Genomic DNA, 18,386 nt, shown 5'->3' on the forward strand with positions numbered 1-18,386 from the left:
TTTGCTGTCCACTAACTGATTTCCTGCCCAGGAGAGCCCCACAGACAAGTTCTAGTGAGCTGGCCTGTGTTATGGGCACAGACTCAACAGGAGAAATGTGGCCCTTCCTCACAGGGGGGCTGGCATCCAGAGGCCCCAGAGCAGTCAGCTTCCAATCACAGGTTCCAAAGGTCTCCTGTCCCTGGTAACCCACTAAGGTCACTTGTCTTTGAGGCAAATTGGAGGAGGAGGGGGCTGTTACACGCTTATTACAAATTCAGACAAACAATAGCCAGACTACAGCGGCCAACGAAACTCCCTCATAAAGAAAGAAGTGTCGTTAGGTTGGAAAGCCAGGAGCCAGCCCCTTGCCTTTCAAGAACGGAAAAGGATACCTTTTAAATTTAGTTTTTTAATGAAGTTCTAAGCAATAGAAATTCGACCAAAGAAGAGAGCAGACATTACAACGAAAAGGCCACAAATGCCTGTCTTGCTGTCACTAATTTCATGCCCATCAGAAGCTGAATAATTCCAAGTCCAGTCTCCCCAATGGGTTTTTTGTCTGTCCTCCCCAGGGAGATAAATTATGTCACAACACAGGCTCTTTCACCCTAAACGCTCTTCAAAAGGTGTTCTGGCCTCCTGATTCGGCCTCCTCTCTTAAAGGGAAATAATTCAAAACCAGATTATTTGGGGAGGGGAAAGGAGGAACAGGAAAGCAAGCTCGGAAAGATATACAACACAATATATCACCAACTTGTCAGCTTGGCAAGAGTGTAGTTAAAAGTGCCATCAGGGTGACCAACTGCCCCGTTCTGCCTGGGGCTGAGGGTGACAGTGACAGGAGTAACGCCATTAAGCCTTATGTACCAGGCACTGGGCTAAACCCCGCACACATAATCTCATAATAACCCGCAGAGAAGACCAGTCCTGATATTAAACCCATATTTCACAGATGAGAAAACGGAGGCACAGAACAATTAAGTATTTTGCTCAATTTAAAGTTTTCCGCTTTATGTAAAAGGGAAAAAAAAGTGGTGGAAATCAAATACTGAGATAAAGTGCATACTTTATAGGGAAATTGTGACCTGGAAAGTAGTTAATGAGGAAAAAACATTTCCTGCCAAAGGAGGTGAGAGGAAAGCAGGGGAATAGGGAAATACACAAAACATAAAGATCACAACTCAGTCTACATGTTCCCAGAATAGTCCTTAGATGCATTACATAAGTAACACAGAAAAAGAAAGCAGAAACCCCAGGTGGGGGAGCGTGTGACAGCCGAGGATCCAGGACGGGAACAATGTCTCTACAGCAGCTTGCCAGGGAACCAGGGCCCTCCGCGAGATCTTCACCCTTCCTATGACTTGGGAATTCATCCTAGGGCTCCCTTTCCTGATCTCCACCAGCCAGCAACCCTGGTCACTTTGGCTCCCAAGCAGCCAACCCAGGAGCTGTGACGGCAAATGAAAATAACAAACCAAGAACCAAACCAGAAGTCAGACCGAAAGATAAAAATCCACTCTCGTGAAAAAAGAAACGATAACAGAACCACTGAGACCGAAATCAAAACCCTAGCTACTTTGCATGTGGTATGTGGTTTTGTGTGTGCACTTTCTACATGTCACAGCAGCGGTTCCCGTCACGTGTAAGTCACTGTCAGGCTCCCTTCGCTTCGATGCAAACCAGGGGCCTGCATTGGATCATCTTTGCCAAAAATTCCAGTAAGGATGGAGGAAGGAAACACCAAAGGACTCTCAACTTACTACTAGTAAATCAATAGTTGGGGAGGCCAGGGGTGCCCAACCCAATCTATAAAAACAACTATCTTGGGTCTTTTCCTAAACTATTCTACAGTGGCCACATCATGTCAGGAGTAGCACACTCGTGGGGGAATGTATAGGATTTATCCTCTGATAGAGATAAACTGGCAAATTTAACCCACCTGAAAAGCCATTCAAGCAAAACACAGCTCTTTTTGGGGGTCTGGGGGGGAGGGGGGGCGAGTGAGGTCCTCTTCCAAGAGGCCTACATGACATTATTCAGCCTTCTCCTCACTCGAGATTTCAAGCCCTGAGCGCCAATTCTTCAGAAACAAATGGCTTCACAAATCAGGTCTTCTGTGGGGAGACATTTGTCATCTGCTTTCACTCACCATTATGAAAATGTGACATCAGTGACAAGTTTAAAACACACACACAGACACACATACACACACACACACACACACACACACACGCACACAAAATAAAATAGAGTGCATAAAGAAAGCAGGTGGTTTGGTAAACATGTCCTTGAGCTTAGGGCATTTTCAAAACTTCCTTTAAGTTCTCTTACAAGAAAAATGTTTGTATACATCGGGTGAGTTTTTTAAAATTAACAGGGAAACTCGTGGCTTCTTCAGCAATGCTTAAGATATAAAAGCTACTGGACTCCAGAATAAAAACTAAGCGACGAAAGACCAAGAGGGGAAAGGGGGAGGTTTGTTTCTGATTTTAAGGATAACAATGAAGTTCATAACTTTGACTTCTGAAACTCCTAAATTGACTCTTACAGATTCCATGTCAATAGAAACCATATCTAGAACTTGATACCATAGGGAATCTAATTTTTTAAATTCCACAGAAAATAACTTATTTTAAGCTAAAGAGGTAATATCACCTCATTATCATTTCATTTCTGTATCATATTTTAAATGTCCCTAAGTCTTTTGCTATACATTTGTATCTGAGGATCTAATCAAAAGGATAAAATGCCCTCTGCACACATTACTGGAAGGTTTCCGCTCTGCTATAACACCAGAAAGCATTCCTAGGGCCCAGAAAAGACTCACCACTAACACGTACTGGCCATTTCTACCCACAATGTGGATGCTTCCTTCTCTTTAAGATTCTGTTCTGCAGAAATCCTCTTCTTCATCGCCTGCCCAACTCCCACTGTCTATACTCTCAGAAGTGTAAGTCTGACAACTACTTTCAAGCCAAACCAGACAGATCCCCCTCCCCCACCCCCAAAATTCAGAGGCAAGAGATGCACCTTCCCCTTCAGCGCAAAGATCTTCAGGTTCAGGAGCACATCTCAATGTTTCCTCCAAGTTCATTTAATTATATTACTTACTTGTTCTGATTGATTTGGAGGTCTACCGACCAGCTAGGTCAAACTGAGGGCTAAGTGTGCTGGCAGATTTTACTGGAGATGGTCGTTTAAATGTTCTCAAAGTGGTTTCTGCCTAGATTCCACTGGTAAACTAGATTGGAATATTTGGGTCCTCAGAATTCAACGCTGAACCATTATTGTAAAGTCTTAAGTTTTTTATTGTCATCCCTTTATTGCTTCTTCAACTGAGTTGAAAGTTGGAGAGCGCCAGAAAGTAAACTCCTAACAAATTTGCCTCTGGGAAAAAAAGATTTGCCTGGAACGGACACTAAATGTACACCATGACCCCATACAATGAACTGTACTCCAATTACTGAAAAAAAAAAAAACTCATAGGGTTTTAACCTTCACTCACACTCAGCACTCCCAATGGTTAGATTTATGGGTGCTGGGGGCAAGAGTGCACAATCATGGATTTCTTGGCTGTCCACTGCTAGCACTTTCTGCACTCCAGTCTTTTCAATTCTCCTTCCAACAAGTCTCCAAGTCCAGTCTACTGCACAAAGGAAAAGAAAGAAAACCCCCTTTGGAAAACCAAACAACAAGTACTCAATGCAGCACCTTTATCTGCTTCTCCCCAAATAAAAAGGAAACGAGGGTCTTCTGAGAACATCCTTGGCAAAACCAACACTATAGAAGCAGGAGTAAAAAGTGAAATCATAAATTTTTACACAAAATCATAAAATTCCTGGTAATGCGAACTTCTGGGTGAAACTGGGATGTAAGGTACTTACAGATCTTAATGACAGATCTTGAGGTGCAGGCAACACCAGTATCTAGCCCCGAAAGTTACTTCTCTAAAATTCAATGTTTTCATTAACCTAACCAGTAGATATTGAGCACCTGCTACCTGCAAAGCTGGGCCACCACTCAATGGCTACTTAAAAAATGGCAATTTTTATTACACAGACAAGACCTTCCAAACTTCCAAATATGCATATGATACATATTTCCGAACAATAATCCCCTCTTAACTGCTTTCCAACAGAGAACCAAAGGTCCCAAGATTATCAATTGAAATTTAACTGTCCCTTTTCTTTCTCTCTCTCTCTTTTTAATTCATTAAACAAAAAAAAAACAAACAAAAAAGCATTTTCTAGGTCTCTAGTTACAAGGCTTGGAAAAACCCAGAAAGGTTATCAGGGGCTGGAAACATAGAAGAGAAACCTCAAATTTCCTTTATATTTTGGACTGTCAATAGCATTTAGGAAAAACACCTCCTCTCATTTCTGCTTCATATGTTTTCCTTATTGATTCATTTACACAGCGCTGCGCTCCCAGCAGCAGTCAGTACATCGTTTTGTCATTTCTGCCTTTCCCCGCCATTAGTGCAGGCTGCTGAGACGACACCCCAGCTGCCTCCCCGGAGTGGCTTACAGCACCAGCGCATCCTTTCCCCCAAGTGGTCCCCCCTTTGACTAATGTTCACCAACACTCATACATCATTCCCAAATTGGTCCAAATGAATTAAACACAGCTCTGCTTAACATTACGAGATTTAAATGGATTTTCTCTCTACAGGTCTGCCCCATAATTGGGTTTATCCATCTTGTTGAAGTACAGTTTACACTTGCTAACATCACGCCAATTCAAGCTACATTTTCTGCTCCAGTGGCAGGAGCAAGGCAGATTTGTCATCGGATCATAACAGGTAATTCAAACAACAATTAGTTTGATGACGGCCCGTATGTCAATGTCGGCTCCCAGCAGCCCGTCTCACACTCGATGCTCTCTGTTCCTCAAGATGAATTGTCTTCACAATTCTTCAATTTCAATCATCAACAATGCTTTCTGAATCAACTTAAAAACTATTGACACAAGACTGTCTTCCCTACAGACCAGCCTCACCAAAGCCTTGGTGAGAAGAATCCACTAGCTCCCCCCCACCCCCAGGACAGGCTAGCACCACGCACACATCCATTTTCAAGCCTTGGACAATTTCTGATTTTCAACCAAAGCTATTTATTCTGGTGCCTCATCTCAACCTCAAAATTCAGGGAGGCTCACGGTTTGGGAATAGATAGGAATGAGTTTATTTGTGCGGGCTCATCCACCCACCAACAAGAAAACATGCATTTACTTTTTTTGAAGTCCCCTGTGGGAATTAATGACAATTGTCAAAGTCTGAGAAAATGTTATAATCCAGTGGGTAACGTTTCTTTTTTCATTTAAAAAACAAAAAACAAAAAAGGCCAGTTGGCTCAATAGAGAACCAGAGCGTGGTGCTAGTAGCACCAAGGTTGCCGGTTCAATCCCCGCATGGGCCACACTGTGAGCTGCACCCCTCTTTAAATAAATAAATAAATAAATAAATAAATAAATAAATAAATAAATAAATAAATAAATCTTAAATTAAAAAAAAAAAAAGCTAATATTGCTTTTAATAAACTGACCTCCAAGCATTTTGAAAATTAGAAGACAATCATATAAATATAAACCACTCCAACCCATTGTTTGAGCAATGCCATAGTCATTCAGACAGGGTGCAAATTCATGCACAGAAGAACTGAAATTTAAAAATGAGATACTTGGGAAAGAATATCAAGTTAGCAAAGGGACTGAAGGTCTATTTCAAATTATCTGGATGAAAACCAAAAAAGAAACCTATTATTGGCCTCTCATGTTATGAGAAGCTATTACGAGAAAAATGCAAAAAGCTACCTCTAGGGCCTGCCCGGTGGCTCAGGCAGTTAGAGCTCCATGCTCCTAACTCCGAAAGCTGCCGGTTCGATCCCACATGGGCCAGTGGGCTCTCAACCACAGGTTGTCAGTTCAATTCCTCAAGTCCCGCAAGGGATGGTGGGCAGCGCCCTCTGCAACTAAGATTGAACACGGCACCTTGAGCTGAGCTGCCTCCCGGATGGCTCAGTTGGTTGGAGCACGTCCTCCTCTCAACCACAAGGTTGCCGGTTCGACTCCTGCAAGGGATGGTGGGCTGCGCCCCCTGCAACTTGTAACGGCAACTGGACGTAGAGCTGAGCTGCACCCTCCACAACTAAGACTGAAAGGACAACAACTTGACGGAAAAAAGTCCTGGAAATGCACACTGTTCCCCGATAAAGTTCTGTTCCCCTTCCCCAATAAAATCTTTTAAAAAAAAAAGAAAAAAGCTACCTCTAATACACACCAACCCTAATCTCACTTATGTACTCTGTTCCCTTTCTGCCCATAGCATGTATTATTTAAACACATGCACACCTCTTGTTGTACACCTGTGTCCCAAGCACAGCGCTATATAAAGATGAGTAAGACACATTCTCAGAAGGGCTGATATTCTCGTCAAATGTTACAAGGACTGGGCAGAATTTTCTAAGTGACATAAGAGAAATGCAAACAGCAACCAACAGGAGTCATAAATCTTTGTTACACCAGCAAAGATAGTCTAGGTCATCAAATTTATCATGTGTGATGTTCTTGACAGGAAATAAAAACTATACAATGCATGTCCGGAAACAGCATATTCTAAATCTGCAAACAAGTACTTCACATAGTCCTCTGTAGTAAAAACGGCAGCTTGTAATTATCAGGCACTCTGCCATGTATCACTGCAGGGCACACCTCATTACACACCATCTCATTAAGTCTCCCAACAACTTTCTGGAAACAGGTACTACCATTATCCCCATTTTACAAGATTAGGAAACTGAGGCTTGGCAGAACTGGGACCCAAACCTAGGTTATATATATTCCAGAAGCATGAGCTGAACCACCCACTTCCTCTTGTACCTGGTCCCTTTAAAATTGCAAAGGTAATGTTACTACAGCCTCAGTGGCAGGGCACACACTTTAAAAGGTTGTACTAAGCCAGTGATTCTCAACCAGGGGCAATGTGGACTCCCAGGGGACATTTGGCAAGGTCTAATGACATTTTGGGTTGTCACATTTTTGTTGGGTGCTAATGGCATGGAGAGGGTAGCGGCCAGGGATGGGGCTAGAAAAACATCCTGCAAAGCACAGGACGCTCCCCTTGGGCCACCAAGAATTATCCAGCCCAAACTGTCAATAGTGCTGAGCTTGAAAAACGCTGCAGGAAGCCATCCTATTTCACCCAGCCCCCACTACTAACCAATGAGAAAGACATGCCAATTTCCGGTCCAGGCCTCAATAGGTGGAGAATACCGTGGGAACCAAGTGTTTTTTCCAGCTGTATCCCTCCCAAACTGGGGATTTGTGAAGATGCTTCAAAGAGTCCACAAATGTTTATTTGCTTCTAATGTTTCTTTTTATAACATGCTGTACAGATATATAGTACAGGTACTTGCTTTTAAGCTTTTTGGTGTTTTGTTTTTTCAATTTCAGTGTATTATTCATTAACTATTAAACACACTGCCAACCACCCAGTGGTTTTGGTGGAACCCTTGGAAATAATGGTTGGCTGTCATTTCGGTTTAATTGAAGAGTGTGCTGAAATTTCAAGGTAAACCATGTAAAAAAAAAATTGCAAATATTTATCTGTTTAACCAGTATTTGATACCATGCAACCAAACCCAACTCCAGAAACGAATTAAGGGCTGAACTTGATAAGCCTGCAAAATTCAGCCCCATCCCACTTAGAAATTTCTGTGCTTAGCAAAATGGCCCCATGATTCTCAACGACTTCAGAAAAAGTAAATATTATAAAGTGCAACTTACAGAGTTACTAAGAAAATACAACCAGCTGACTTCCACAGGTCAGACCTCTATACCACTTGCTGCGGACCATAAGGGGGACACATGTGGCTGATAGAACAGTTGTTTTCATTCTTTCCAGTTGTTCTAGTGCACGAGTCCCAGACACTCGCTTGCAGCTTTACCAGCCCTCTTACAAACCATGCAAGCTGGGCCCCACGTGCCTTAATACGGTGGAAAATGAACAGATGCAAATATCTCAACTCATGTAAACACAATTATTAGAACATATAAGTTTTAAAAAATGATACAAGTAAAAATAGCAAAACCAGATTGTTTCATTTTATCTGGCCAATGCAAGGCACCCGCTATTGGCTCAGACAATAACGTCATCTTGAAAGACAGACATGAAGTCAAGCTGGACTCCTGGATTCTTGTCTTGGGCCTCTTTCCACCAAGTTGTGAGACCTTGGACAAACCAATTCACCTCTTTGCACCTCAGTTTCCTCGACTTTCAAAATGGACTCTCCACCTTTGCTCTGCTCCCAAGAGAGGTCTGGGGCCCTGAAGCACCAGCACCCCTTGGGGGGGTGTTAGAAATGCAAAATCTCAGCCCCCCAGCCCCCAAATTACTAAATCCCAATTCGCATTTTAGCATGCCACAAAAATGTGAGCAGCATGAGGTTGCCAGCCCCCTGAGCGTCAGGGCTCCATAACCCCTTATATATGACAACAGATTCCCACCTTCTCTCACTGGTACTAACTCAGGACAGCAACCATCACTGATCACCTGTTACTGCAATGTTCTCATACTAGAGACTCCTACCCACTCAACAGATATCCTTTAGAACTCTGAACATAACCAGGCTTTTCTCCCCCAAGGAAAGAGAATCAAGCTGAAATGAGCAAACAAACAAACGGAAGACTTTACAACAGTTGTCCTCTAAGGAGACTGACTACGTGATCAGAATCACCCAGAGCATGGGGAAGGGGTTCAGAGTCCACGATCCCCTAGACTAGTGCTCCTCAACCCCATGTGCACAGTAAAATCACCTGGGAAGCTTTTTAGAAACAAGGGTGCCCACCCCCCACCCCCCAGAGATCCCAACCCAGGGTGGCGGGGGCAGAGGTGAGGCTGAGCACTGGTTTTCATGCTCCCCAGGAGATTGTAACCTGCAGCCAGAGCTGGGAACCACTGCCCTAGTCCTTCTGAAAGTGCTGCGGCCAGAGAAGGAACACCAAAGTTGCCTGAAAACTTGTGAAAGATGCCAATATCTGGACCCACTCAATCCCCCCACCCCCACCCCACCCCCAGTCCCTACAGAACCTGCAGTCTTCATCCTAACAAACATTCCCGGTCAGGTGCCCTCAGGTGACGCTTGCTCAAGTTTACAAGAAACACGGACCTAATCCTAATGAATGGGACTCTCCAAGGAGTAAAACCCAGATTCTGTGTTTTGGAGCTACTCCAGGTAATTCCTTTGTGTACAGCCCAGATTGCTGGTTGGTCGCCACCGCTGTAGGAAGCCCCTGGGTCCTTTGAGCATTATTTTCAGCAGACAGTAGTTAGCATAAGGCTATATCGTATGTACGCAGTCCCTCCCCAGTTTGACTGCCAGGATTTGAATACTAATCCTTGATCTCAGACAAAATCCCTCGAGTAACAGTGTCTCCGTTTCCTCATTTACAAAATGGGATAATGGTCATACTAAGAGTAACTAACTATACCTTTTGGCTTTCTTTCCATGTTATTATGAAGAATCAATAAATAATTCACATACAGCACTTAACACCAGACCCAATGTATAGGAAGAATTCAATAAACAGAAACTGCTATTATTATCAACTGTTGTTATTGCCTTTGACCTGCAAGACCAAGCACATTACTGTCCAAATGGCTCTTTCATAAACAACCACCTCTTCTTTAGCCTTGAAAAAGTAGCTTTCTTGACATTCCATGGAGAAGGAAAGGCCTCAAAAGTTCACCAGAACCTAAGGGCAGTCTAATTTCTCAGTCACAATGAGTTAAAGTTATCCCAATCAAATACTTGGGCCAGCCCTCAATATTTATTCGGCAAGTGAAAATGACTGAACAGCCAATAAATGATCAATTGATTGATTTCAGAAGACTCTGGGGCAGCAATTCTCAAAGTTTAATAAACTGAAAATCAGAACCCTGACGACAAATGCAACCCCTCAGACTGCACCCAAAAAATATTCAATCAGACCAAGGGGAGTAGGGTGCTTATAAATCTGTATTTAAAACATCACTAGAATGTAAGCTCAGTGAGAAAAGGGACTTTTGTATGTTTTCCTCACTGATGAATTCTCCAGGTACATAGCAGATGCACAATAAATGTTTTTGAATGAATGAATGAGGATTCTGAGGTATGAACTTAAATTAGACAATTAGGCCAAAACCAATGCACCAAATGAATGAACATTTCAAATGAGTTAACTGGCATCCATAGGCTTCATCAAACCACTCTAGTGAAACGATCTCTCTCTCTCCTCTCTCTCTCATACGCACACACACTTCATTCTTTGTGGAAAGAGGACATGAAACCTCAGACAAATCTGGCCATGAGACTAAAGGAAAAGTGAGGAAGTGACTGTACTAAAAACTGAATCTGCTTCTGGGGGTTCGCCCACATTTGCTCCTCAACCAAGATAACCAATCCTCATGAAAACTGAAAGGCCAGGGAACTTGTGAGGAGACACAAGAGACTACCATCAGAAACATAAAGTGGCAGAATGCCAGGAGCCCTCACAAACATCCTGGTCATACCCACTGGTCCTAATCTCTGGCTATTTATACTAAGGGTCTACTTGGGCAAAGAGATGGACTCCAGGCCATAGCACCTCAGGAATCTTAATTTAAAGACACGGACAAGACTAAACGTCAAGTTCACATCCGGCAATTCAAGGGGCCAACATGGGGCGAGGATGCTCTCCAGTTTCCATCCTTCTCTCCCTGGCTCCAGAAAGCACCCAGGCCCTGGAGGACGGTCTTCCGGACCTTCCTGAATTACGGCAGATGAGTTCCAAGACCAAGCAGAAGGGTATGCTTTGGTACAGCTCAGACGGAAACGTGCACGCCTAAGGATAAGAGGGAAAGCAACACCCACTGCAAAGTCTCCAGCACTCAGCTGTGTAAACAAATAAAATGGTCCATTTCTTCTGGAACCTCTCCTAGTTGTCTTTGCGCGCGCACACAAGTGTGTGTGTACACACTCACACACACACATAAACACACACACACAAACCACTTCACATCTTAAAAGAAAAACAACCAAGAAAGGTCTACTCAGTTTGTCTCTGCTGCGTGTGGAGGGTTTTTTTTTTTCCTAAATCACATCTGACTTGGTGTTAAAACATCAACCTTTGGCCAAAATACTCTTAAAACAAAGGCTTAACTGGTTCTGAAGTAGCCCTACTGAAAACCAAGGGAAACATTGTCTGTGGGTCTTGACCTTGATTACAACACTGCTCTTGGGGTTGGAATAGTGAGGAGTGGAGGAGTGTTGGGAGAGTTCTCTTCAGGGAGGCAACAGAGACGCCTAAACATTTATCACAGTCACCGGCAGGGCATCCCGGGAGTCATCTGCAATGTGGGTCCCCCTCTGCATTCAGCCTCAAAACCTCTCCCAGGTTAGTAGAGATGGTGGGAAGAGATCCTAGGAGCTGGGGCCAGACGCCAAACCACTACATGAAGGGGCCTGCACTGGACCCTGGGCAAAGTGGCCTCTGATTACACCTACAATCATCTTATCTTACTGCTCGCATCACTCACATACCTAACAACCACGATGCAAGTGCATTTCTATGGCAACACTTGAAATCCAGTGGTTAAGTCTCTCTGAAAAGGTCAATACAAAGCTAACTACACACACGACAGTACGCCTCACCAAGTCCACTCCTGTGTAGAACAGACGTGAGTGAGAAAGTTACAAGGCCCTAATTCATAACAGCAGAAAATTGTAAGTAATCCAACTATCCAACAACATAGGAAAAAATGCATGCATTGTGGCATAGTCCTATGTGGAATACTATACAGCTGTGAAAAAGAGCAAATAATTACTCCACACAATAACCGGGATGAAACTCACAGACATGACATTGAGGGGGGCCAGATAGGAGACAGTACATTGTGGACAATGCCATTATTAAGAAGCTAAAAAATAGACAAAACTAATCCATTGTGATAGATAAAAACTAAGCCATGGTGAGAATCTTTGTTGGTGGTGGGGGAAGCCAGATGACTGGGAAGAGAAGGGAACAAAAGAGACCTCTGGGGAGGTGATATTATTGGGGGCCAGGAAACGACAGTCCGTGGGCCAAAACATCCATCCACTGTCTGTTTTTATAAATAAAGTTTTATTGGGACGCGGCCACACCTATTCCTTTAGGTACTATTTTTGGCTGCTTTCGCATCACAATGGTACAGTTGAGTAGTTGCCATAGAGACTATATGACCCACCAACCCTAATATATTTACTATCTGGCTCTTTATAGAAAAAGTATTCCAACCTCATTCTATACTCTATTGATTTGGCAAATGTTTTCATGGATTTGCCGTATGTAAAAGATTATTCACCTCTCCACTGAAGATCTGAGCATGTGCTGTATTTACATCGCACTTCAATAAAACTCTGTAAAAGTCAATAGTTAAATAACTGTCTAAAAAAACGCCTTTGACATTTCATTCCATTTATATTTCTGTTAACCACTGAAAGAGAAATACGGTCATTTGTGCTACTTTCATCTTTTCCAAACTGAGAGGAGTTAGGAGATCATTAAAAATGGGGGGAAATCCCAACACAGCAATTGATATTGTGTCCAAACCTGTTACAAGAACATGACATGTCGACAGGATTGCTCGGAGGCCATTCATATAAACGGTGGACTTGGCCAAGCTCTGAGATGACAGGAGGGGTGGGAAGGGAAAGGGGCCTGAATCTCATGTGACACACGGTGTTATCCTACTCGAGGTTATTTTAGGATATAGCTTAGGCGAGCAACAAGCTCCGCTCGTATTGAAATACAGTATTTATTAAGGGTACACCATTTTAAGTTTCCAGGAAGAAAACTGTGCCCCGACAATCACGTATGTAAGCCTGGAGACCAGAGCGAAGGGGAAATGTGTGCCCTACTCCACACCAAAGCAGTGCCACCCTCTCCTCTTACCCCCATATCGTGGCTGAGCTGCCATATGCCTTGGGAACAATTTTTGTGTGTCTGAGGTTTCCTCTTTTTTCCCATTGCTTCTTTTGTTTGGTTTTTTGCCATTTATCCTTTGATGATCAAACTAGAATTACAGCGAGCTGCCATTTGGCTTGGCCTCATCCTGGTCTAGCAGAGAATGGGAAAGAATGAACACTGAAAGCATGCCGGTGCTGGGTCTCTAATAAAATGTCTCTCTGTTTGCCCACATGGGCATCAAGCCTCAGCAAATAGAAGCAGGGGAGAACAATACTACCTGTTCATGGAGGAATAGTAATGGTTTCAGTCCTCCAAACAATGAGCTCTGTAATTTACTCCATCTTCCTCCTGAGAAAGAGCTTCACATGGCCTGCACCGTGCCAGGTGGTTTGGAGAAAAGACGAACTGCTCGGCCTAACAAGGGACGCTTCAACAACGGGTGTAAAGACACAACAGCTGGTCCGGTCTCGGCTGGTCTCCCAGTGACATGGCCCCAGCCAGCCTTTCCACACCAAGATAGGGATCACTGTGCTATTCAAGCTCAACAATTCCCACACCCCGGGCAACAGGATTTTCCAGCACTCCGAGAGATGTAGTAGGCCTCAGGACACTGTTCATCCATCCATTCATGGGGCTTAGGGTTTGGGCATAGTCCCTAATGGAGCCACCCAGTCAAAACCATTTTCTGGGAGCCAGATTCACTGTGCCATGAATCAAAAGGGAGAAGGGTCCACCAGGAAGTGCCAGCAAAAACAACTGCAGCGCCCAGTTAAAGATACCAGTCTTGAAAATATTTGGGGGTGGAGGGTCAAAGTCGCATCTTCCCCTCAAATACACACACCGATCAGCCAGCACAACTGCAGACGTAATCGTAAAGTTTTTTAAATAAGTTAATGTTGCCTTGAAATGAGTACAAAAATATTACAGAGCCACCAAATAAAAATGTCTGCCGAGTCATACTTTTCACTGCTGGAAGGACACACAATATACCTGGGTCAGAGGGCTATTTGATAGTCTTATCCAGGAAGACGAGGATTAGAAAGAGCAGAGCTACAAAGATGCGATGTGGCTGCAGTCCCATGAGACCACATACACACACACACACACACACACACACACACACACACACACACACACAAGTTATCAGCAAGGGTAACTACAAGAAAAGGAGTGGTGCAACAATGTAAATCATTTAACAACAGATAACAACTTCCAAGTAGGGAAGACCCTGGGGGCAGACTAACAACCACCGGTTTCAAAAGCCTCCCTTCAAAGGGTTAAAAAGGAAGTTTCAGTACCATCCGTTATACCATGAGGTACATCCATCCTGGCAAAGCCAGGCAAGGCCAGGCAGACAGACGAAAATCGTATTAGTCTGCTCTCCCTCCACTACTGCATTCTGTTGGCATCAGTTCAGCTTTGAGTCTATATTAGTCCATGATTTGTTTAGCCTTTGGATTTAAGAGAATGGAAGTACTACGTGAGCAGGAAACAGGACACTCATCAGAAGCTGGGATCTGTCGCCTTTCCCTTCCAGCACTTTCAGTGTCATATATCAAGAGGCCCAGGAGAAATCAACATTTCAGGACAATCAGGTCAAAAGTGATATTCTTAGCACCACTTAACATGATTTTGATCCATCGGAAACAACTCTCTGGCTGTCACACAGCCTCTTCTCCCATTCCCCCACCCCCAAGTCTTCCCGTTCATTTTGTAGTCTCATTTTACTCCCAATTTAAGACCCCTCCCTAAGGAAAAAACAGTAGCCAAGCTGGGTGGGGTCTGTGTGCCCATTATGCCTGAACAAGAAACTCTTCACAAAAAACACAGGCTTCTCTTTCTTTCCATATCTTTAAATCATTTTAGCAGCATTCCTTCTGCTCTTGTTTCTTCTTTGCTTTCCACGTCCCCCAATGAATCAACCACCACCATCATCACCATCACCACCATCATCATCACCATCATCACCATCATCATCATCACCATCATCATCATCACCATCATCATCATCATCATCATCCATCATCATCACCATCACCACCACCATCATCACCACCATCATCATCATCATCCATCATCATCACCATCACCACCACCATCATCACCACCATCATCATCATCACCATCACCACCAACATCATCACCATCATCACCACCATCATCACCATCATCATCATCATCATCATCATCTAGGTTGGGGAAAGGGGTGGAGAATAAAAGACACAAGAGACCTACATATTGACAATTCAAGCTTCAGGATCTCTTGCATTTCCTACCTGAATTGCAATCTGGTGTTCAATCGTTTTGTACGCAGAGTAATGTGTGCTCCCGGACTGAAAATGGAGCTGTAGAAAGAAACCAAATCAAAGCGTTCTGCTTATGTCACAAACTACAAGAAAACATCTTAAGCAGTTTATGAATAGCAGACAAACCTTCCTAGATTGAACTGCAGCCTTGGCATTCAATCAAGACCTGTGTATTTTTATTTGTTGCTATGGATAAGATGACCATAATAATCTAAGGTAAAGTTAAAAAAAAAAAAGAAGAAGAAGAAGAAGCCCTATTCAATAAGCACAAAGGGAGGGGGAAGGGGGCCAGGAGTGAGAATCAATGACATGAAAAGGAAAGACGGATGCCCATTAAGACATAAAGGAAGCCAGTGTGCTGAGTAGGACGCTGCAGAAAAATTAACTGTGCTGCAAAAAGTCATCAGAATTGCAACATGTAGGCCAGAGGAAAAGACTGAGAGAGAAAGGATTATGAGAAGCCACGAGACTGCCACAGGTATACAAGCCCCCCACAGTTCTAATCACTGGGCTCTCGCTCTCAAACACAATTCTATTTTGGGGAAAACAAATATATCAGGCAGAATTCTGGGGCCACCCAATGCCTTATACATTCTTTCACAATGACTAAGCTATCCGGCCCAGGACAGCTCTGCAGCCCGCACTCTAGGAATCCACACTTCCCCTAAGAGGGAGCCAACCACTGCCAAAGAGCCACAAATTTTCCAAACGAAGACCACCGACCGACTCAGTGGCCCCTGGGAGAATGTCCATCCGGGTCCATCCAGGACCTCCACAGTGGAAAGCTGAAGTATCTCCTGGGCCTTTCTCTCGGAAGCCCTACACATCCCCCATCAAAGAAGGGGGGACCCCCAAATAAAAAGGAATACCAAGATTTCTCACCAAATTCTTCTTCTGCCAAATAAGACTTGTTAATTTGGGGATCCTACCAATTGGAAAAACAAACCCCATCTGCTGGTTTCTTTTATAAACAACACAACAATCACTAAAGGATCTCAGCAATATCGGAAACTGTATCTTAATTTGCCATTTACAAACAAATGACAAAGAAATCAGATGGGCCTAAGAAATCGCTGCCCATCCCCCTCGTAGAAACAGGCCAATCAGTTGTGCTGCCAAACACAGATCTGTATTATTATTAATATAACAAACTATTTCTATCATGACTACTATTCCATTACCATCACCAGAGTACTTCCATATAGCAAAGCATACCCTAGGCTGCCAGGGAGTTTTAGACCCAATTATTTTACACCGCGCCCCCTACCAGAAAAATTAGTCCACAGGTTTTTATAAAAAGAAGGGGGGAGAGGAGAAATTCACATAAGAACTTTTGAAGCAGCTCAAAATAAACACAGCACGGTAGTAATCAAATTTTTAAAAATAGTCTAAACCCATGCTGCTCAAGGGATAAAGCTATAAGTCCGCATTTTCAGATAGTGGGTTTTGGGATCATTTTATCTGTTCCAAATAAACAAAAACACTGCTGGTATGTATGAGTATTTTGAGTCTGCTTGCCCCAAAACATAGCATTAATCAAATCTAAAAGGGGGCACAACACAGGTGGACCACAGAAAGTATACCTTCGCCTGTCAAAGCAGAAGAGTAAGTCCCACTCCCTAAAACAAGCAAAGATGAACGCGGAGCAATTGAAGATATGCCCCCCACACACACACTCAGAAGCAGGTCATCTAAAGTGAATCCCTGAAAAAAGAAAGATGAATTTGCACCCCTTGCCCCATCCTTTTTGTGAAAACTGCCAGTCAGCAAGCGGAGATTGCACTAATTACTGTGACAATTCTGCATCGTGTTAAAACAACTTTTGTGCAAGGGACAGGTTCCTCTGCGAGTTTGGAATTCTTGGCCAGAGAGCAGCTCTTGTCTGAGAAGGGGGGGGGGGGGGGTTCTCCTTCTAAGTAGAGAAGGCAACACTAACAATGTGTCCCCCCTTTTCAGCGGGTTTTATTCTCTTTTCCAACTGCCTGATTCAGAGCTTAATGGAAACTTGTCCAAGCTTTGCTTCCCACAGACCCTGCGGAGCCCTAGGCAATCTGTACTCAGGATAACCACAGGAATCTCATATTGTCAATTAAAATTGAATGGACACCTGATAACTAAGTATAGGTCGTGGAAACAAAATTTCACATAATCACAGCCTTATGAATACATTAATGAAACTAGGGCTAAACCAAATGCAATTTTCACTTGTCGGGTTCCAGTCTTAATTCTGGTGTTCATCGCCACCCAAACAACACAACCTGGAGAGAAAGCTGCAATTGAAACAGTAAAGATACAGCTGCAAGGTCCCAAAGAATCTTGTAGGACAAAGTTAATTTAACCTTCACACACACCATCCTAATGCCCCCAAGCAATGTCACTTCCCTCCTCAGGTGTCCAGCTATACAGAAGAACCTCGACCAGCTCATAAATACCCACAGAACAAGCTCCCATCAGGCCTTGACTCCCAGCCAGTCGCCACTGTGTTGGAGGGATTTTGCGCTCAACTTCCCCCAGCTATAGCAACGAAGACTTAACAATTTTCTTGTTTCTCCTTGGGGTTTCCACCCCCTCTTTTCCCAAATACTCTTTCCTAAAACACACTTTAAACTGCTTTTTTCCTTCCCTGTACAACACAAAGATGCCTTGTTTGTTAGAGTCTAGCTTTTGCAGACAAAAATAAAATATAAGGACCCTGTAAAAACTTGACATTCTAAACTGGAACAATAATGTATTTCTATCTCTGTAAGAAGCCATAAGGAAGGAGAGAACAAGAGATGGCTGGCCCTTTGTTTTTGGAAGAGGAGGGAGGTTGAGAGATCCAGGAGGAGAGGGCTATCTAAGGCTTATCCAAGGCTTATCCAAGTTTATGAACCAGGTTGCCACAATCCTCAACTCTTGGGACTGCCCTCCTCTTGTCACCTGCAGCACTCCACGTCACTTCCTCATCCAGCAGCTGTGGCTGTTATACCTGGATGTGCAACACACCTTCCTTCGACTTGGTCCCTCCCTCCCAGGAGTGTCCGGGCGCAGTCACCAAAATGAGAACTCCAAGGTACTTTCCATTTCATTCCTTCCTGTGAAACTCCCAACAAAATAAACCTTCCCTTCCTGTGTGCTTGTTTACAGTGTCCAAGCCTA

The 18,386-nt window shown here is 43.6% G+C and overlaps 1 protein-coding gene across 34 annotated transcripts in view; it reads right to left on the reverse strand.

Moving 5' to 3' along the window:
* The window catches only part of TCF7L2 (transcription factor 7 like 2), a 192,420-nt gene that overhangs the window by 163,868 nt on the left and 10,166 nt on the right, over positions 1-18,386 (reverse strand). For 18 of the 34 annotated variants that reach the window (XM_074339029.2, XM_074339027.2, XM_074339031.2 and 15 more), the window contains exon 4: positions 15,219-15,287. The exons of the other annotated variants lie outside the window; for them this stretch is intronic. In XM_074339029.2, coding sequence (XP_074195130.1) covers positions 15,219-15,287 — 69 coding nt within the window. The remainder of the gene's footprint in view (positions 1-15,218; positions 15,288-18,386) is intronic. 34 annotated transcript variants of the gene reach the window in all.

This window comes from Rhinolophus sinicus, chromosome 15 (genome assembly GCF_057876585.1).
Source record: "Rhinolophus sinicus isolate RSI-liver-muscle chromosome 15, RSI-T2T, whole genome shotgun sequence".
NCBI classification, from domain to species: Eukaryota; Metazoa; Chordata; class Mammalia; order Chiroptera; family Rhinolophidae; genus Rhinolophus; species Rhinolophus sinicus.